The sequence below is a fragment of the Planococcus citri genome, chromosome 1 (genome assembly GCF_950023065.1).
Source record: "Planococcus citri chromosome 1, ihPlaCitr1.1, whole genome shotgun sequence".
Classification (NCBI taxonomy): Eukaryota; Metazoa; Arthropoda; class Insecta; order Hemiptera; family Pseudococcidae; genus Planococcus; species Planococcus citri.
The window spans coordinates 4756010-4778582 of NC_088677.1; the positions used below are offsets into that span (position 1 = coordinate 4756010).

The 22573-nt window shown below is 35.1% G+C and overlaps 1 protein-coding gene across 7 annotated transcripts in view; it reads right to left on the minus strand.

The window, feature by feature from the left end:
• LOC135845551 (sodium-independent sulfate anion transporter-like) overlaps window positions 1-22573 on the minus strand; it is a 122444-nt gene that overhangs the window by 38887 nt on the left and 60984 nt on the right. For 3 of the 7 annotated variants that reach the window (XM_065364196.1, XM_065364187.1, XM_065364179.1), the window contains exon 3: window positions 1342-1666. In XM_065364196.1, coding sequence (XP_065220268.1) covers window positions 1342-1564 — 223 coding nt within the window. In that variant the 5' untranslated portion in view covers window positions 1565-1666. The other 4 variants (XM_065364203.1, XM_065364221.1, XM_065364212.1 and 1 more) reach the window with 4 other exon arrangements.

Below are 22573 nucleotides of genomic sequence, written 5' to 3' on the forward strand. Positions count from 1 at the left end.
AAAGCTAAAGTTTTTAGCACATAAAATACGAGAAAACGGTATTTTCATGCTAGTGGTACAGGGGAAAATTCAAGGAAGAATAACAAGAGGGAGGAAACGATTGGAGATGTTAACAACAAACTCACCGGCCAACTCTCCCTGTAAGACCCTGAAAGAAACTATCAGATATGCTAGAAACTGGCTAATATATGTAGTTGGAAGCATACGCTATCTCATTTAGAGCAGTTGTTGTTAGGAGTGCGACCACGACGAGAAAATAAGAGTAGACCCCCCCCCCATCCCCAAAATTGTCAACATTGAAAAAAAATGACAAATTTGCCAACATAATTTTTTTTTTAAATCAAGTTTTAAAACCCAAAAAATAAACTCCTCACAAAAAAAAACATCGCTTTTATGCCTCTCGACATACAAATTTTCAAGAGCTTTCGCCCTCATCTGGGCCTTTTCTGTTTTCTTTTTCATAATTTATTTCCTTCGGAACAGCATTATTCGAATTCTAGAATCAAAAGCCAAAAAATAAACTCCTCGTCCTCTCATTGAAAAAAACAACCTTTTCATGCCTCTCGAAATACAAATTCTCACAAGTTTTCGTCCTAGCTTCGCTCACAATCAACTCCCCCCCCCCCCAAAAAATTCAAAATCTAAAATTTTAAAAACCAAAAATAAACTTTGCACATTAAAAAAAAAACTCGTTTTAAGGCATCTCAAAACAAATTTTTTCAAAGTTCTCGTCCTCGTTTCGATTGTGCCAATTATCCAAAAAAGAAAACAAAAGTTTTCATAACTCATATTTTTCTCAAAATTTTTAGTCGACATTACCCCCCCCCCCTCTCAAAAAACAAACTCAATATAGTTTCGTCTTTGGAAATGGGGCCCGATATGATTTGCCCCGAGCCCTGATCAGCTCTCGATGGCCCAGGACAACTCCCTCCTCCCTTCCCAAGGAGAACACTCAGTTTCGTCCCTAGCCAGATGATACATAATGGATAAATTGATGTTTACAGGATAACTCGTTTTAAAATTTGTGTCACCGGAAAAAAATCTCATCGGGAAAAGCGTCATTCGGCGGAAGGAACGTTATCACTTATCATACTCGTACATAAAGCCGTCATCTATATACCGATTTCACAACATTTTGTTTAAATTCTGTATCATTCAAAATGAAAATTAACGCGCAGATACGACTACTTACATTTGTAGGAAAATCAACCATCTACATTTTTATCATCACACGATGCAGTACACAACTCAAACTTAAACACCCCTCTCCCTCTCTATCAAAATTTCAAATTCACACCAAGACGTAATCGTTACGTAAAAATACCCACAACAAATTCTTACCTCTTTCCAAACTGGATGGTTCTGTTCGGTGAAAAGCTTGATTATCATATCCGTCGTTATTTTTCCAGTATTCGGCATCCATTTGAACATTAGCGAGTCGTTGATCAGTCGGTGGTTTAGGGTCTTCGATGGCATTCCTGGCAAATCCAACCAATTGTACGTCGCGATTATGGTCGTCTTCGCTTTCCTTCATTTTATAAGATAGATGATTCACGATCGGCATTCTGTTAGATGTTCAGCGTTTTGGTCGGGTTAGTTGTCGGCTTTATCAAAATGACCAAATGTCATCACGTCAAAACGACCATCAGTGTTGTCATTTTTACCGCTGTAACAGACGTAAGTAAAATAACGATAATTTTAGTAAGTAAGTACGCGTTGTTTCAAGTCCCTACTAAAAAGAATAAATAGATAAAAAATGAAAATACACGATATCGTACATAAATGTAAATTGAATTCACGAGTCGTAGTACTGTACGAGTCGATAGGTACATATTTTGCTATAATGCAGCTTTCGTAGATACCATGAGCATTATAAATGCATAAAATTCATTAATACCTACCTATCGTGTAGTAGATAGGTATAAGAAAGGTATCCAGTATAATAAGTACTTAGAAGTTTGTACAATGTTTATACATATATTACCTCGCCAATTCAAATTACCTGCTAACAATTCTGCTACTTCACGCGCGTTAATTTTTTTTTTTCTTCAATTTAAGTAAGGTTTAAGTACAACGTTAAGAAGGTAAGGTAGGTAATGGATATACCCACGTATCGTGTATCGCATTTACATTTACGTACCTACAACAATTATCATCCGAAACACTAATGCGTTGTATTCACAGCGTTATTATTATACGAGTACGAGTACGAGTACAACTTTTTGTACTTTTCGGGTTCGCGCAATATATACTCACGAGGAAAACATGAGTTGGGGTCTTATCGTGTATGGGTAAATTTTAGTACTAAATTGACCGCAACGGCGAATCGTTTCTGGGCAACACGTCATATATAGACCGAGTCAGCCAACATAAATACGTATCAGTTATTATCAATAAAATTTATATCTCCGACATAATAAATACATATAAAAAAATCGAAAACACCTTTACAACTACGACGATGATGATGATGATGAGGCACCGTAAAACAAAACAAAAAAAAAGAAAAAGAAATCATCCTCGACAATTAAACATTTAAGTACTTCGCACTAGCGGTTTAATTGATATAAACAATATGCATTATGATGTTCGTAGAAGTACATAGTATACAATATACATGTACCAGTGTATGGTATGGTAACGTAATAATAAAAAAAAAGGCATCCCAAAGACCGACAAACTAACAAACTAAATATCTACTCACTACGTACCGAATAAAGCACATGACAATAATCGCAATCGCAACACGTACAATTCATACTAAACCATTACACCACATTTATTGGTGCAAACGATTAAATACATACTGAGCAAGTGAGCATAGAGTTATCATTTGTGGTATCATGGTTCGGATAACGCAGTCACAGTCATCTTCTCTCGTTCTCGTCTACAGTATGCACCTAAAGTTCCCGCCCCCCTGTGTGGTGTCAATAACATCTGATTGAGAATTCAAACAGTGGCGAGAAATTAGGCTGGTGTGAAATGCGAAGCTTCCAAGCATCCCCATTCAGTGTTTCGGACTCATTGACCAACAATGGTTATTTCAAGAATCCTAAATCGAAGGAATTTCAGCTAGGAGAACCGCGAGGGGGAATTTTTAATACACTTTAGTGCATATTTTCGTCCCCCCCCCCCTCACAAACAAAATCTTGTTGATTTTATACGAAAAAAAAAATCCTGAAAATTTCAGCTCACCAACTTGAAAATCAGTCGACCACCCCCCCTCGGACATATGACAATAGGAGTAATTCCACCCCCCCTGCTGATCCTTCGGGACAACTTTTTCTCAAAGGGGACATCCTAAGGAACATTTTAAAGCAAACTTGCCCAAAAAAAAGTTGGCCTTACTTACAAAATGGCGGCCATTCTGATGACAGGTCAGCCGAAATCGCAGAGTATGCGTTTCAACATAGGACTCGCACGAAATTTTTCAAACTTTACAAAGGTAGATCGAAAGATCGTGCAAAAATTCATCACCTGTCAAAATTTCAAGTGCTAAAATGCGTTTTTCGATTTTTGGTGAATTTTTGAAAATCGAATTTAGGCCAAAAATGAGGGAAAAAATCAAAATTTTGCCAAATTGACCAACAAAGCTGAAATTTAGGATATACCCGATTTTTGACATGCGAAATCGATTGGAAACGGTTTCAACCCGTTTTAAGCAGTTCTGGAGCCTCCAGCAGATTTTTGAAACTCGAAATTCCCGCAAAATTCCATCAAATTGGAGTTGTAAAGCTGAAATTTATTCTAAAAACTAATATCAATACGCTACGAAGTACTGCAGGTAAATTTCAAGTCGTTCTGGAGCCTCCAGCGACATTTTTGAAAACTACTGGAGCCTCCAGTAGATTTTTGAAACTTGAAATTTTCCCAAAATTTCATCAAACTGAGATGGAGAGTCGAAATTCATTCTGCAACCTGATTTCAACACGCAACGAAGTTGACTGATGGTCTGATGGTGGATTTTAAGTCGTTTTGGATCCTTCAGCGACGTTTTTTGGAAAATTGAAATTTCCTAAAAGTACCTGGAAGCTTCGAAACCATTTGAAACCACCATGTAGTCTGCGAAGTAAATTTCAGCTTGACTAACTCCATTTGATGAATTAATGTTGGGGAAATTTCAAGTTTCAAAAATCTGCTGGAGGCTCCAGTTTTTTTCAAAAAAGTAGCTGGATGCTCTAAAATGACTTGAACCCACCTGAAGTCGTCTTCAGAGGGTGTTAAAATTGGAGTGTAGAGTAAATTTCAGCTTTCCATCTCCATGTGATGAAATATTGTGAAAGTTTAAAGTTTCAAGCATCTGCTGGAGGCTTCAGGAATTTTCAAAAAGTCGCTGGAGGCTCCAGAACGACTTGAAATTTACCTGCAGTACTTCGTAGCGTATTGAAATTAGTTTTCAGAATAAATTTTAGCTTTACAACTCCAATTTGATGGAATTTGTGGGAATTTCGAGTTTCAAAAATCTGCTGGAGGCTTCAGAACTGCTCAAAACGGATTAAAACCGTTTCCAATCGATTTGGCATGTCGAAAATAGGGTATACCCCAAATTTCAGTTTTCTTGGTCAATTTGGTAAAATTTTGATTTTTTCCCTCATTTTTGGCCTAAATTCAATTTTCAAAAATTCACCAAAAATCGAAAAACGCACTTTAGCACTTGAAATTTTGACAGGTGATGAATTTTTGCATGATCTGTCAATCTACCTTTGTAAAGTTTGAAAAATTTCGTGCCAGTCCTATGTTGAAACGCAAAATCTGCGATTTCGGCTGACCTGTCAATCAAAATGGCCGCCATTTTGTAAGTAAGGCCACCTTTTTTCGGGGCAAATTTGTTTTAAAATGTTCCTTAGGATGTCCCCTTTAAGAAAAAAGTTGTCCCGAAGGATCGGCGGTGGGGGGGGGGGTGCAATTACTCCTATTGTCATATGCCGGACTACTTATATACATATTATAAAAAAATACGAAAAACATAGAAAAAAAATTACCCAAAAAATAATTTATTTTTACGTCAAAATAATTCTACATTATTCATCTTCGAAACACCCCCCCCCCCTCCGTCCCTCGAGCTATTTTGGCCACTTTGTATGGAGTTATTCCTAATCGGAAAAATGAAAATAAATAAATAAATTTACGTTTACGGATATTTTTTGAAATTTTGGAGTTTCTTCTTCCCTCTAAACACCGATTGAGAGACCAAGGAAGGTTTTGGTTGAAAACGGGGTTATGTAGAGCAATTTTGACACAGAAATTGGCTATTCGAAAAAATTATTTTTCAATTTCGGAGCACGACGTAGAATGACCCATTGACCCTGTGTAAAGGAATCACCAACCATGGAAACCATCTGAAAGAATTTTTTTTTTAAAAAATCAATACTTTTTTAAACCAGATTTTCAGAAAGGTCGTCACTGAACCACCCCCCTCCTCCCACCCCCTACTCCACACAAAAAAAATCAACAAAATCAAATTTTTCAAAAAAAATCGAAATTGGAAGAAAATTTGTAGACAAAGTATTTTTTAATTTCATCAAAAATAAACTTTTTTTCTCAATTGATTTCAAGTTGAATTTCTTCATTTTTTCACTACCTTTTTGACTAAATTTACTTACTACTTTTTCACTACTTTCACTACATTTCAGATACCCTGTCAAAAATTGGTTGTGGAACCATTTTGGGGGGGGAGGGGGGGGAGTTATGCGACGAGACGACCAAACAACCCTCTGACAATTTTTAGCAAAAATCACGATCTTTTAGTAGGAAATTATAATTGTAAAAAAAGTGATACCTAAGTACATAAATTGTCAATTTTTGGAACAAAATCAAGACTTTCGGTCATAGTTAGGCAAAATGCAAAACTCTTTTTAATTTCTAGCAAAAAAAACGACACATTTTTAATCATTTTGTTAAAAAGCCAAAACTTTTTTGTTATTTTTGAAAAACCGAGAATTTTTAGCATTTTTTTTTGGCAAAAAGCAACACCTTGACAGTCTTTGTAAAAGGAAAAGCTTTTTGGTCATCTTTGAAAAAGAAAAAGTCAAACTTTTGAACAGTTTTTGAAAAAAAGCGAGACTTTTGGAAATTTTTTTACAAAAAAAAAACACAATCTATGGGCATTTTTCAAAAAAGCAAAAATCTCTCAATTTCTGAAGAAGCAGAATTTTTGACAATTTTTGGCAAAAATGCACTAGGGACAATTTTAGCAATAAGCAGGAATTTTGGGATTTTTTTTGGGAGGGGGGAACAATTGGCAAAAGAACGAGACTTTTAGATAATCCTATTAAAAAAAGTGAGACCAGCAAACTAAAAAGGAAGAATTTTTGGAAAAAGCAGGACATTTTGATGAATTATAGGTAAAAAAATAATATAATTTTTTTCCATCCTTCGAGTAAAAAAGACGAGAATTTCGGATGTAATTTCAATTTCAGAAAAAAAAAATTTGAGACTTTAAATCGTAAAAATGCAACAATTTTCAACCAATTTTTAGCAATTTTCAACAAGAAATGAGACTTTTTGGTAACTTTGACAAAAGTGACATACTTAGTTTGCAACTCGCACACATTTTTTTTTTAAATTTGAAAAAAAAAAGAAAAAAAGTGTAATTTTTATAACTTGAAATACGTTGAAAAAAAAAAGAAGCCAAAAGTTACAAAAAAGTATGTCATTGCAACTCAATATTGCAGCATTTTAAAATCTTGTAAACGAACTGAAATTTATGGAGCACCCGGTATTTTGCTACAAATTAGCAATAAAATGTACTGTCAATGAAGCGTGAAGTTATTGAAATCATAGTTATGTAATAATTCCAATGTGACCAAAGTTGGGTAAAAAATTTACGTCGATTTTTTTTTATCAGTAAGTCATGTCATATAAAATCCATTCTTAGAAAAAAACAAAACATATCCATGTGTTTCAAAATTCTTTGCATTTTTCCCCAAAAAAAATGTTTTCTAAAGTGGTCCACTTTATTATGGAATTAAAATTCTTCTTCCAATGACTTGAAAAAAATTACTTTTGCTCAACAACTTTCCCAACTTACCTCAGAATCTGTTTCATTTCTGTTGTTTTCTAAAAACTATAGTTAAAAATTTGTTCAAAAATATGAAACCAGTTTAAAAAATCCAGGAATTTCTTCGAAACTGGTACGTTTGAAAACCGGTTTCTTACTCGTACGTTGACATATGTACAATGAGTCATATTTTATGGGAAGAGTCGACACGTGTTTTGAGAAGATATCTGCATAGAATTTCGTTGGGAAATACTTAGGTACACAACAACTCGAAAAGATTTTGCTCAATTTTTAAGAGTAAAATACGTAGATAATTAACTATAATAAAAATACCGCATCGTTCATTATAGTTCACTCGTACACGATACTCATCCAATCCTGTGCCTAAGAACCTTGAAATTGATCCACACTGTAAACCAAATTGCTCTCTCAAATAATCAAACTGATCCAAAAATAGAAATTTTCATATATATTGCACATTTCACACTTTTCCGAACACCTTGTAGGTACATGAAAATATGATAGAATTTTACAAACTATGAAACATTGTTAGCCAATGAAAAAACCCTACATCGATAATACGTATATTAGTATCTCTGATAATTCCCCATCTTTATTTATAATTCTAACAACATCAGGAACGATTTACGAAACACCCTGTACAGAGAGAATACTTCGCCTCCACACGCGTAACAATAAAATTAAATGATAATTACCATTTTTTTTTCGGCTTATCAATAATTGATGCTTCTACGCTTATGTATTCGTCTGTTTTTTGTACAATTATCTCCGAACGTAAATCCTATATTGGCAAGGAATTCTCTACAGAGACAAATGATGACGATGACGATGACGATGACGAGTTTATAGGATAATTTGATGAACATGTACTTATAAAGTATTAAAACTATGCAGAAAAATGAAACTTGTGCGTATGCATGATTCGGACACGTGCTTTTCCAACTATTTCTTCTTCCATTCTATCCAATTGGCGAGCTCGGAAAATTACGTCGTAAACATAGGAAGTAACCCGAATTATCAAAAAAAAAAACTGTACGCTGGTTCTTATCATACTTTGGATAATATATTGTATATATATGTTATTATTGTTACTACTTTACAAACCCATATATACGAGTACGAGTACGAATAATGCAGCATTATATACGAACAGACTTTCGTATGAGATCTAAGGGTCAAATTCACGAGCTCGTAATACACAAACTTCATTTTATATTTTATGCATATATAACTATAAAACTAGGCCATCGAATATTTAACACGCTAATTGCGAGTAAAATTACAAATTCCCAATTGTGTATTTGTACCACACATTACCCTGTTGTGGACACACAACGTAAATTATGGTCTCATACACGAAAAATAAATTGATTAAAAAAATTGCCTACTCGCGGAGAAAGATGAAGAAAAAAATGCCGAGAGAGGTGGGAGGGAGGGGAGGGGAGGGGGACCCGATGGGTTAAGCTCGAACATTCGCCTTTTGACCGATCCTTGACCGCAGGGGAACTAAACACTTTCATTAATAACAATAATATTAATTTATAAAAATGTAACAATTTCAATTCCCAAAATGAAGAATGACAATTTAATGAAATCCAATCAAAACAATAATCTGACGAAATTATTACGCGGAATTAATCACCGCGAACGCCGCGTACTCGAATCATTTTCTCTCCATTATCGATAAATCAACATCGATACTCGTATACTATTGAATTGAATGATTATAAAACACGCATGTCTCCAAATTGATCTCGATGTTTGACCTTATTCGTCGAGCTTTTTTTTTCTTTCGGTTTATTCAATAGCTATAATATAGGCTCTGGTATGATTCATCGATTAATTTATTTGAAATTTTGTTGTCGCCGATTGCAATTATCGTAAAATTTCACGATACCTTGTTTTATAACGAGTAAAGTAGATCAATTGTTACGAAATCTTAATTGAAGTTGGTCTTCTTCATTGAAATCAAAGACTATCGCTTCAAGACATTCATTTATCGTGCGAAGGAATACAAAATCATTTGAACTGAAATACGTACGTACTTGCAAATTTTTTCAAGTAAAATCGAGTCATTTGTCTACAGAAAAAAGAATCAATATACCCAGAAGGCCAGACCTGCCATTTTCTCGAAACTCTTTTCATCAAAGGTGTGTTTTTTTGAATAATTTTCCTATCATCGTCAAAAATGAACACCTTAATAAAATCGTATTAGTCTCTCCGAAGCACTCAAATTTACACCTCAACATAAATAATTACTTATCAGAGCCACTCGGCAACTTACGATTCATTCATTTCAAACTGATAGGTACGTTAATTTTGGGAAACTTCGCTCTAAAGTAATTGTTTTTACCTACAAAAACTACAGATTGCTTTTTATCAGTGCCATCAATTGCGCTGGTGAAAATAAAAGCGACATTTCTACGAACGAAAAATACATACAAAAATGATAAAAACATCGAAATAAAACATAACCTTGACTTTGATATGTGTAGTGTGCACTTCACCTTCGCAGGTATAATGTTGAAAAAAATTGTCACGTTATCATTCACGAGACATGAAAAAAAAAAAAAAAAAAATAGAACACACACATTTTTTCAACGAAGAAAACAAAATCGTAAAAAGTATTGCTTGAATGACGAGAAAGGGTCGGTAATGGACTAATGGATTAAAAAATATACCTAGAATTAAAATCATTTATGAGTATCTACACATGTAAAAAATTTAGAGGCTAAAATTAGAATAAAAAAAATTCAGCGTGAAAAAGATTCATTAAGGTATCGCAATTTTTGTGTTTTTGTTTGAAAAAGAAGAGGAACAGGCGAACGCTGTGATTTATAACGTCAATTAAATACCGAGGTAAAAATCACTCGAGTTTCAGAATCGATTTAAGAATCCCTCCCCCTCTCACAAGGGTGATCCAGTTTTATGAAATTTTTCGAAATAAAAATACCTATTCCAAAATCTACTAGAGACTCCAGAATTGCTCAAAAACGCTAGTAATGAATTTGGAGAGCTCAAAATCGTTGCAATTGAGATACCCCCCCCCCCAACCTTCAATCATGTGAAGTAAGCCAAAAAATTGAAATGTCGACCATTCAAATTTGCAAAAAAAAAAAAAAAAGAATGAAAAATGGATGGGAAAATGGAATTTTATATGTACTATGAATTTCTTCAAAACAACTGAAATCAAACATCAAATCATTCAAACTTCAAAAGCTCAAAATTTCACCATTTTCTTTTTAAATTAAGTACATACAATCAAATTTTGAAATAAGTGATCAGTTTTTGAAAACTGGTTCAGCAGCCTCACAAATTACTGTGAACTGGTTGCGAATCACTACACTGGTTTCAAAAAAGTATCGTTTCTTCATTTCTCTGATAAATGTGAAATTAGTCTATCAAACCGGTACTACAGTCGAATAAAAATGGTGATTTTTGAAACCGGTTTCATTATCAAGAACTGGTTGTAAATTTTCTAGCTCAACTCTCATCAATTTAAAGGATTTGACTCTGGCGGTTCTACAACTTTTTTTTGTCAACTTTTTCCATATTTGTTTCACTCAAAATTGATAAAAAACCGGTTGCGAACCAATAAACCGGTTCCAGAGTGGTATTGCTTCATCAACCTTTCAAGAATAATGCAAGCCAACCAAATTAGTTCAACAGTTGATTTTAATAAAACGACTTTTGAAACCGGTTTTGCAATCAAGAACCGGTTTCCAACTCTTACCTCCAATCACAACAATTTTTACTGATGGATTTTTGCAACCTTACAACTTTCCCCTCAACATTCTCAATATTTGTTTCTTTCAAAATTACTTGGAGAACTGGTTGCGAACCATGAAACCAGTTCCAAAGTGGTATTGCTTCTTCAAACCTTCAAGAAATGCAAGCTAACCGAATTAGTTCCTAAGTTGAATTTTAAAAAAAAGATTTTCAAACCGGGTTTTATGATGAAGAACTGGTTTCCAAATTCCAACCCTTTCCTCCAATCAGAACAATTCAAACCTTCAAGAAATGCAAGCTAACCAAATTAGTTCCTAAGTTGAATTTTAAAAAAAAGATTTTCAAACCGGGTTTTATGATGAAGAACTGGTTTCCAAATTCCAACCCTTTCCTCCAATCAGAACAATTTTTACTGATGGATTTTTGCAACTCTGCAACGTTTTTCTCCCTTTTTCTCAGTATTTGTTTCTTTCAAAATTACTTAGAGAACTGGTTGCAAACCACGAAACCAGTTTCAAAGTGGTACTGCTTCTTCAACCCTTCAAGAAATGCAAGTTAACCGAATTAGTTCCTCCTCCTCGGTTGAATAAAAAAAAATATTTTCAAACCAGGTTTTATGATCAAGAACTGGTTTCCAACCCTTTCCTCCAATCACAACAATTTTTACGGATGGATTTTTGCAACTCTGCAACTTTTCTCTCCAACTGTCTCAGTATTTGTTTCTTTGAAAATTGCTGTGAACTGGTTGCGAACGAATATAAACCGGTTCCAAAGTGGTATTGCTTCTTAAACCAGTCAAGGAGTGTAAGCCAACTTTAAATTGTGCGGTTGAGAGCCAGTTGCACCATATTGGTTCAAAAGGTTTAGCTAATCCAAGTTTAACTCTGAACCAAGGTTTAACATTTGTAGTGTTGCACATCAATGGTTCAGGTTTAGCTTTACTAAACCAAAGTTTAAAGGTCATTCAATCGAAAACTGAAATAAATTCTTATATTTTTGTCTGTGTGGTGTTGATATTGTTGTGATTTTACTGATAAAAATGAACGCGAATGATTAAGAGCCAGTTGCACCATTCTGGTTTAAACCATGAATATGGTTTAAACTTGGTTCAGGAAAAAAGTGATGTTGCACAATGCTAAGTTAAGCCTTAAACCAAATTTAACTTTAACCTGTCAAATTTCTATGGTTAACCCAGCATCTGAAAGTTAAACCACGTTGAATGCTTGTTTTTGCGTGATTTTATCTCCACATGGTGGGGTTTATTTCAATTTTTATGTGTAGGTTATGTTTCAAACAATTTTGGTTTCACTTTTTATCAAAATAAACAAACTAAACCATCAAATTACGATTACTATTTTTCAATGATGAGATTGACATAAAAGAATGATTTTCCTTTCATGATGTTTGAATATTCAGCTCCGTTTACATTACTGATTAAAAATAAAATTCAAATGGAATGGAATTAATGTTGAAAAATCACTGAAGATGAACACAATGATACGTTACTGTTATAGTCCAGGAAAATTAGATGAAAAAAAAGGGTCATTGGGAAAAATGGGGGAGAAAGCTGAATTTTGGTATACTGGTCCATTTTTTTGTGCTGAACACGAATCCGATGAGTCCCCGGTCGTCCCTGGTGTGCGTTCTCCCCTATTGTGGATCTAAGCCCCCCAAAACCAGTTTTTTGCAATTTTCTCCCCCGCATTGCATTTTAGCGAGAAATAGGTGGTCGGATAAGAATCGACGTCAAATTTCCGATCTAGTGATATATCAACTTTCTTTCTACCCCCAAGGGGGGTGGAACCACAACCATTCAAAAAAGGGGGTTCCCCAAAAAATACATAAGGGCTATAGGCGCCTAAGAGGGGTGAAATGGTCCCCAAAAGCGTTTAACATGAAAGGTGGGTACCATAGAGAAACCTCTGCGCAAAAAATTTCAGATCCACACCCCCTACCCTTTTTGCGGAGCCCCCCTTTTTGAAATTTCAGTAGCACTTTTCTCAGCCCCATTTCAACCGATTTTGAAAATTTTTCTGGAAGTTATGTATATCCTTGATAGGTATTCACACAAAAATTTTCAACCCTCTCCCCTCAAATTTACCCCTCAAAATGGCGTTTTTTTCATTTTTTTATGCCTATTAACAATCAAGATTGCGAGGTACAATTTTGTAAACACGTTTTTTGGATGTATTTTTGGCCCCCAAACATCATATACTATATTAGAAATTTTTGCTTTGGTGCGCCGTGGTGAAAACTTGGAATAATGTATCGTAGGGGGGGTGGGGGGTGAAATGGGAATTTTGAAAAAAATAACTATCAATGAGTAGGGTATCGTTTTCATATGATTCGATACCGCTGAGCACGAATATGACCTCAGATTTTCTGCTACACTCACCTACCCCTCTCCAGAGCCCCTCAGTCCCCCTCAATTTTCACGATTTTCGAAATTTTCGAAATATAGTTATTTTGATGATGTTGGTGTCGTTTTCATATGATTCTATACCGCTGAGCACGAATATGACCTCAGATTTTCTGCTACACTCACCTACCCCTCTCCAGAGCCCCTCAGCCCCCCACAATTTTCACAATTTTCGAAATATAGTTATTATGATGATGTTGGTTTCATTGCTATGGGAAAATTACATAAGTTCATTGTTATTGTACATAAAATGTCTCGTAGAATCCGCTACAGCACATGGCTCCCCCTCGAGGGGGGGTGGATCCTTCAATTTTTTTCCACGCAGAAAACGCAACAAATCTGTATGTGTACTGGACTGTATAGGTCTGCGGAGCATATGTGGCATAATAATTATTCATGATAACTGTAACTTGAGTATGTATGAGTATGTATTTTATATTTCAATGACTACCTACATAAAAAATCACAAGAAAAAAATATGGTAACGAAATACTTATAAAAAAAAGTAAAGAATGTTAATTTGTGATTCACTTAATCGTCACCATCACTTGCTGTAGCTGATTCTACGAGAAAATTTATGTACAATAACAATGAACTTATGTAATTTTCCCATAGCAATGAAACCAACATCACGAAAATAACTTTATTTCGAAAATTGTGAAAATTGAGGGGGCTGAGGGGCTCTGGAGAGGGGTAAGTGATTGTAGCAGAAAATCAGAGGTCATATTCGTGCTCAGCGGTATCGAATCATATGAAAACGACACCAACATCACGAAAATAACTTTATTTCGAAAATCGTTAAAATTGAGGGGGCTGAGGGGCTCTGGAGAGGGGTAAGTGATTGTAGCAGAAAATCAGAGGTCATATTCGTGCTTAGCAGTATCGAATTATATGAAAACGACACCAACATCATCAAAATAACTATATTTCGAAAATTGTGAAAATTGTGGGGGGCTGAGGGGCTCTGGAGAGGGGTAGATGAGTGTAGCAGAAAATCTGAGGTCATATTCGTGCTCAGCGGTATCGAATCATATGAAAACGACACCAACATCATCAAAATAACTATATTTCGAAAATTTCGAAAATCGTGAAAATTGAGGGGGGCTGAGGGGCTCTGGAGAGGGGTAGGTGAGTGTAGCAGAAAATCTGAGGTCATATTCGTGCTCAGCGGTATCGAATCATATGAAAACGATACCCTACTCATTGATAGTTATTTTTTTCAAAATTCCCATTTCACCCCCCACCCCCCCTACGATACATTATTCCAAGTTTTCACCACGGCGCACCAAAGCAAAAATTTCTAATATAGTATATGATGTTTGGGGGCCAAAAATACATCCAAAAAACGTGTTTACAAAATTGTACCTCGCAATCTTGATTGTTAATAGGCATAAAAAAATGAAAAAAACGCCATTTTGAGGGGTAAATTTGAGGGGAGAGGGTTGAAAATTTTTGTGTGAATACCTATCAAGGATATACATAACTTCCAGAAAAATTTTCAAAATCGGTTGAAATGGGGCTGAGAAAAGTGCTACTGAAATTTCAAAAAGGGGGGCTCCGCAAAAAGGGTAGGGGGTGTGGATCTGAAATTTTTTGCGCAGAGGTTTCTCTATGGTACCCACCTTTCATGTTAAACGCTTTTGGGGACCATTTCACCCCTCTTAGGCGCCTATAGCCCTTATGTATTTTTTGGGGAACCCCCTTTTTTGAATGGTTGTGGTTCCACCCCCCTTGGGGGTAGAAAGAAAGTTGATATATCACTAGATCGGAAATTTGACGTCGATTCTTATCCGACCACCTATTTCTCGCTAAAATGCAATGCGGGGGAGAAAATTGCAAAAAACTGGTTTTGGGGGGCTTAGATCCACAATAGGGGAGAACGCACACCAGGGACGACCGGGGACTCATCGGATTCGTGTTCAGCACAAAAAAATGGACCAGTATACCAAAATTCAGCTTTCTCCCCCATTTTTCCCAATGACCCTTTTTTTTCATCTAATTTTCCTGGACTATAACCAGGGCTTAAAACCACCAAAACCAAAACCAAATAAAACCACCACAACCATTGTTTTTCAATTGGTTTAACCACTACCACAACCATTTCAACTTCTCTCTATACATTCCAAAAACAACAACAACCAAAAACCAATACGTTGGAAAAAAAATTGGATTGAAAAAACCAAAACCACCAAATAGTCGTGTTATTTGGAGAAAACCACAACCACAAGAACCATTTCAATTTTCAAATGTAACCATAACCAATAACAACCAATTCATGAAATGGTTCTTTTTGGTTTCTGCAATTTTTTTCAATTTTTCTAGACCAGTGATGAAAATTTTCTGTTTTTTGGTCTCAAATCAGACAATACTCGTACCTTAATTTGTTTTTTGGTAAATTTATTTGAAAATTCAAAAATTTTTTGATATCAAAACCACCACAACCACCAAAACCATTTGAAAATTTGAAATGGTTTTTCATATCAAAAACCACCACTACCTCAAAAAAAAGTATTATTACAAAACCAAAACCACATCCACCTATATTAAAAAAAAATTGAAACCATTTCAAAACCAGAACCAGAAAAACTGTGATTGAAAAACCAATTCAGAAACCATAACCAAAAACCAATATTTTTGAGTCCTTTAAAAACCACCTACCACAACAACCAATAAAATCCAAATGGTTTTAAGCCCTGACTATAACAGTAACGTATCATTGTGTTCATCTTCAGTGATTTTTCAACATTAATTCCATTCCATTTGAATTTTATTTTTAATCAGTAATGTAAACGGAGCTGAATATTCAAACATCATGAAAGGAAAATCATTCTTTTATGTCAATCTCATCATTGAAACATAGTAATCGTAATTTGATGGTTTAGTTTGTTTATTTTGATAAAAAGTGAAACCAAAATTGTTTGAAACATAACCTACACATAAAAATTGAAATAAACCCCACCATGTGGAGATAAAATCACGCAAAAACAAGCATTCAACGTGGTTTAACTTTCAGATGCTGGGTTAACCATAGAAATTTGACAGGTTAAAGTTAAATTTGGTTAAAGGCTTAACTTAGCATTGTGCAACATCCCTTTTTTCCTAAACCAAGTTTAAACCATATTCATGGTTTAAACCAGAATGGTGCAACTGGCTCTGAATGAAAAAAAATGATTTTCTGTTTTGTAACCGGTTTGGTAATAAAGAACCGGTTACCAACCCTAGATTTTGACAATTCTTCAACTTTTTTAGGTAACTTGGGAACTGCTTGGGAATCACTAAACCGGTTCCAAAACGATGAATCTCCTTCAATCCTTTCGGAGCTCCATTCAAATTCACCTTTTTTTAAAACCCGGGTTTTCAATCAGGAACCAGTTATCAATTTGAAGATCTTATGGCAAGAATTTTTTGTGTTAGCTTTTGACAACTCTAAGTAGACTTTTTTTAAATAATTTTTTCCTGTATTAACTACTTGAGAAATTATAGGGAGCTGGTTGTGAACCCATCACCTTTTTTTAAACCCGGGTTTTAGCTACTTGAGAAATTATCAGGAGCTAGTTGTGAACCATTGAACCGGTTTCAAAATGAAATTGCCCTTTTAATCCTCTACAAAATGTAAACCTATCGCACCAATAAATATGATGTCATAAAAATTTATATTTATAAAACTGGTTTTGTACAATTAAGAACCAGTTGCCAATTTGCAGCTTCAATCACAACAATTTTCAGTGTTCATATTTGGCAGCTAACATAAGTACATTACCTACATTTTTTTAAATGCAAAATCATCTGAAAACTGGATACAGATACAGTTCCAAAAAATTGAATTATTAAAACCAGCTTTGTAATAGGAACCGGTTGCCCAATTTGCAGCTTCAATCACAACATTTTTGAGAGTTGAATTTTGGCAAGTGCAATTTTTTGTACTTTTTTCATATTATTTTGATTTTGGAAAAACTTTTTTCAAACTACAAAACCGGTTCTCAAAGAATAATGTTGTATTGTCTCTTGAATAATCTCAGGAATGGGATCCTATCAGATCAGGGCAACAAACTGAATGCCTAAAAATTCACTATTCAGACTTTTAAAACTGGTTTTTGCCATCAAGAACCGGTTGCCAATTCTTTGTTCCAATCACAACAGTTTCCAAGTGTTGAATTTTAGCAATTCTGGTGCAATTATTTTGTGGCTGACTATTCCTCGTGTTTTTACTCTTGAATATTCTGAGAAATCCAAGTTTATCGCACCAGGACACTTGGAACCATAGAAATTTAGATTTTTACGTGAAACCGGTTGCCAATATTATGCTTTAAAATAGGCTACCAAGTAATAATTTTTTCAATATCTAATTTTTTGAACAGCGAAAGAGAATTGAACTAGAAATTTGAAAATGAAAACATAACAATAAACCATGTAAAAAATTATTGCTACGTGTTATTCCAATAACATTTCAATAAGTATATCGATACACGTTTTGCCCATATCGATATATGTGTATTGATATTCTAACTTCATTAATTGTTGAAATCCTGCAGCAGGCAGCAGGGCTAATTTATCTGGTGTTTACCGCGTGGACACAAATTAAACAACGAACGTGACAATTAGTGCGTACTATACAACAGATGACTTGCCAGTTCTCTTATAATTTATTATCGGATTTTTCGAGAATTAGTGTTGACGAGGTAATGGTCCAACAATATGTCAAATTCAACAATACCTAATGTGTATTTATAAGAAGGTTACTCATACTTTCGGGTATTCGTGTGTACGGCAACTATCTCATTTTCAATGTGATACTACGTACTCGTAGACCAGCAGCTAATGTCAGTGCATAGATGTCATCAGCCATCATTAATTTAAGTATACACATTGCGACAATGTTGAATTTTTCATGGGCTAGGTAATAAACCAAGCTTAATATTGATCGAAGTCTAAAATCGAGAAATATAATTACAAACATTGAAAAATTTTTAGCATCAAATTTGGCTGAAAGATGCTTTCTGCAGAGAAAAATTCAAACTTGAAGTTTTTGAAAATGTTTCCACAATTTTCGTCCAACTTTAGTCTTTTTTTTCAAAGGTGGAGGTTTTTATTGGGGAGGGGGGGGGGTCAACTGATATTTTGGCAGTAGCCACTTCAATTTTTAAGCAGGCCAAAATGACTGGGTTGACCCCTCCATCGTAATCATCACTCTATGTTCAATAATTCAATATGCACTTAGCTGAGTCTAGGATTTTGTTTTGAAAACTCAGTGGCAACCATTTACAGAAAAGAAATGAATTCTCAAAAACACCCACGTGATCAAACCCCGGCTTCGTCGAACTTCGTACGTATTTTTTCAGTCAAAAACCACCTCAACCGAACGATGCTTTCGTATCATACTGTACATCGAGCCAAAGTGTCGCGAGCTCGGTGATTAAAAACCGCTCTAGGAATTCGCATTGTGATTAATTTGCTTTTATTTCCTTTCTCGTGATCATTTAGAACACGCAGGCCATTAAATCAATCGAATAAACGCGTTTGATGACTTACTACAAACAATACGAACCAATACAGATGCGCGAGTATAAGTCGATTAATTATTGTCGCTCGTCTTCTGACCCTTTTTTCACTTCAACATTACATACTAAATACTCGTACGAGTACATACGTCGAAATCGATATCTATCTAGATGCGCCGCCGCGTGCTTCGCGTCGCGATGATCGAATTTTCACAAGCGCCACAGGAACCAGTTTCTCTAGGCAGGGATCCAATTTAGTATGCGTTTAATGGCGTATATCGAAAGATTTTAACACACGTAAGAAGACAGCGTGCTGATGTGCGTCATCGTCAGTCAGTCAGTCAGTCAAACTAGTTCCGATAATTTCGCCTGTATGGTACAGGTATACATAGATAGTAGAGATACCAACACAGGTAGGAATGCTTATTCATGCATATAATTTTCGAGTACATGCATATTAAAAAAACATTACGCGGATTGATCTTTTTCAACACAATTCTTCGAGTAGAAATTTATACGATTTGACGCCATATACTAGTCCGGTAGTCGCGCATTAGTTAACCACGTGATTTAGAAATCTGTGCGAGAATTCGTCTTTCAGATGTTGATCAGTTTTACAGATCGAGCTGCACATCGTGAATATCTATTCGGTATACCGACATGAGCATTTGTTTGAGATTATTCTAGAATATTGAGATGATGAAATAGTGAACAAATTTCGAACACTCGACTTGTCAGGATACTTCTCCTACGAACCTGAATTTCAATTTTTACGAGTTTTTTTTCTTTTCCATTCAAACACACTCACGAGTCAGGATCCAAAGAATCACCAATAATTGTTTATGTTTTGGTCAAAAATACTCCAATTCCAAATTGGAACAAAAAAACTTGCACCTGACAAAGAGGAATTTGAAGAAGACCCCAAAAATGTGCAATAAGCGCAAATTTTATCAGCTATAATTTTGTTTGAGAATTTTGAAAATTTCAAATTTGGTTCATTTCAAAAAAAATGACTCATTTCCAGAAACCAATTTTCGAAATTCATATTGCTTATGTCTTATGTACCACATTTTTAACCTCCAAGTTGATTGATGAAGGTGTCAAGGCGTTCTGGAGCCTCCAGAAGATTTTCTGATTTTCCAGTTCTCAAAAAAAAGTTTGTTTGGATATTTAAAATTATCCTCACTTCAACCTAATAAAGGATAATTACCACAAGGCTGATGGAAAAGCTTGGCAAAGCCGAACCAGATGAACAATCAGGATTCCTTATAGTCCGGCATATGACAATAGGAGTAATTGCAACCCCCCACCGATCCTCGGGGACAACTTTTTTCTTAAAGGGGACATCCTAAGAAACATTTTAAAGCAAACTTGGCAAAAAAAAAGTTGGCCTTACTTACAAAATGGCGGCCATTTTGATTGACAGGTCAGCCGAAATCGCAGATTTTGCGTTTTAACATAGGACTTGCACGAAATTTTTCAAACTTTACAGAGGTAGATCGAAAGATCATGCAAAAATTTATCGCCTGTCAAAATTTCAAGTGCTAAAGTGCGTTTTTCGATTTTTGGTGAATTTTTGAAAATCGAATTTAGGCCAAAAAAGAGGGAAAAAATCAAAATTTTACCAAATTGACCTAGAAAGCTGAGGAATATACCCTATTTTTGACATTCCAAATCGATTGGAAACGGTTTCAACCCGTTTTGAGCAGTTCTGGAGCCTCCAGCAGATTTTTGAAACTCGAAATTCCCACAAAATTCCATCAAATTGGAGTTGTAAAGCTGAAATTTATTCTAAAAACTAATTTCAATACGCTACGAATTACTGCAGGTGAATTTCAAGTAGTTTTGGAGCCTCCAACGACTTTTTGAAAATTTCTGAAGCCTCCAGCAGATTTTTGAAAATTCAAGTTTTCACAAAATTTCATCAAATGGAGATGGAAAGCTGAAATTTACTCTATACTCCAATTTTAACACCCTCTGAAGATGACTTCAGGTGGGTTCAAGTCATTTTAGTGCCTCCAGCGACTTTTTTGAAAAATACTGGAGCCTCCAGTAGATTTTTGAAACTTGAAATACCCGCAACATTACTTTATCAAATGGATTTGGTAAGCAGAAATATTTACTTCGCAGACTACATGCTGGTTTCAAATCGTTTTGAAGCTTCCAGCTACTTTTAGGAAATTTCAATTTTCCAAAAAAAACGTCATACAACTTTTCAAAAAGTGGCTGGAGGCTCCAAAATGACTTGAAATTCACCAGTAGTCAACTTCGTAGCGTATTGAAATTAGTCTGCAGAATGAATTTCGAATCTCCATCTTAGTTTGATGAAATTTCGACTTGAAATTTGCCTGCAGTACTTCGTAGCGTATTGAAATTAGTTTTCAGAATAAATTTTAGCTTTACAACTCCAATTTGATGGAATTTTGTGGGAATTTCGAGTTTCAAAAATCTGCTGGAGGCTTTAGAACTGATCCAAACGGGTTAAGACCGTTTCCAATCGAGTTGGCATGTCGAGAATAGGGTATATCCCAAATTTCAGCTTTCTTGGTCAATTTGGTAAAATTTTGATTTTTTCCCTCATTTTTGGCCTAAATTCGATTTTCAAAAATTCACCAAAAATCGAAAAACGCATTTTAGCACTTGAAATTTTGACAGGTGATGAATTTTTGCACGATCTTTCGATCTACCTTTGTAAGGTTTGAAAAATTTCGTGCAAGTCCTATGTTGAAACGCATAATCTGCGATTTCGACAAATTTTCCAAAAAAATCATAAGACCTCTAAAAAAGTGGCTGGAGGCTGCAAATCGACTTGAAATCCTCTAGTTTGAAAAATGAATTTTGACTTTCCATCTCCGTTTGGTGAAATTTTTAGGAAATTTAAAGCTTCGAAAATCTACTGGAGGCTACAGTAATTTTCAAAAAATCAACGGATGCTTCAAACGACTTGAAATCCCCCTGCAGTTCACTTCGTAGCGTATTGAAATAAGTTTGCAGAATAAATTTCAGCTTTCCTACTCCATGTTGGTGACATTTTGTGGGAATTTCGAGTTTCAAAAATCTGCTGGAGGCTCCAGAACTGCTCAAAACGATTTGAAACAGTTTCCAATCGATTTGGCATGTCGAAAATAGGGTGTACCCCGAATTTCAGCTTTCTTGGTCAATTTGGTGGAATTTTGATTTTTTCCCTCGGTTTTGACCTAAATTTGATTTTTAAAAATTCACCAAAAATCGAAAAACGCACTTAAAAATGAGGGAAAAAATCAAAATTTTACCAAATTGACTAAGAAAGCTGAAATTTTGGATATACCCTATTTTCGACATGTCAAATCGATTGGAAACGGTTTTAAACCGTTTTGAGCAGTTCTGGAGCCTCCAGCAGATTTTTGAAACTCGAAATTCCCACAAAATTCCATGAAATTGGAGTTGTAAAGCTGAAATTTACTCTGAAAACTAATTTCAAAACGCTACGAAGTTGACTGCTGGTGAATTTCAAGTCGCTTTGGCGCCTCCAGTGACTTTTTGAAAGGTTGTATAGCATTTTTTTGGAAAATTGAAATTTCCTAAAGGTAGCTCGAAGCTTCAAAATCATTTTAAACCACCATGTAGTCTGCGAAGTAAATTTTAGCTTGCATACTCCATTTGATAAATTAATGTTGAGGAAATTTAAAGTTTCAAAAATCTGCTGGAGGCTCGTAATGTTCAAAAAAGTCGCTGGAGGCCCAAAATGACTTAAATTTCAGCTTTCCATCTCCATTTGATGAAATTTTGTGAAAATTTAAAGTTTCAAAAATCTGCTGGAGGCTCCAGAACTGCTCAAAACGCTTTGAAACACTTTCCAATCGATTTAGCATGTCGAAAATAGGGTATATCCCAAATTTCAGCTTACTCGTTCAATTTGGTAAAATT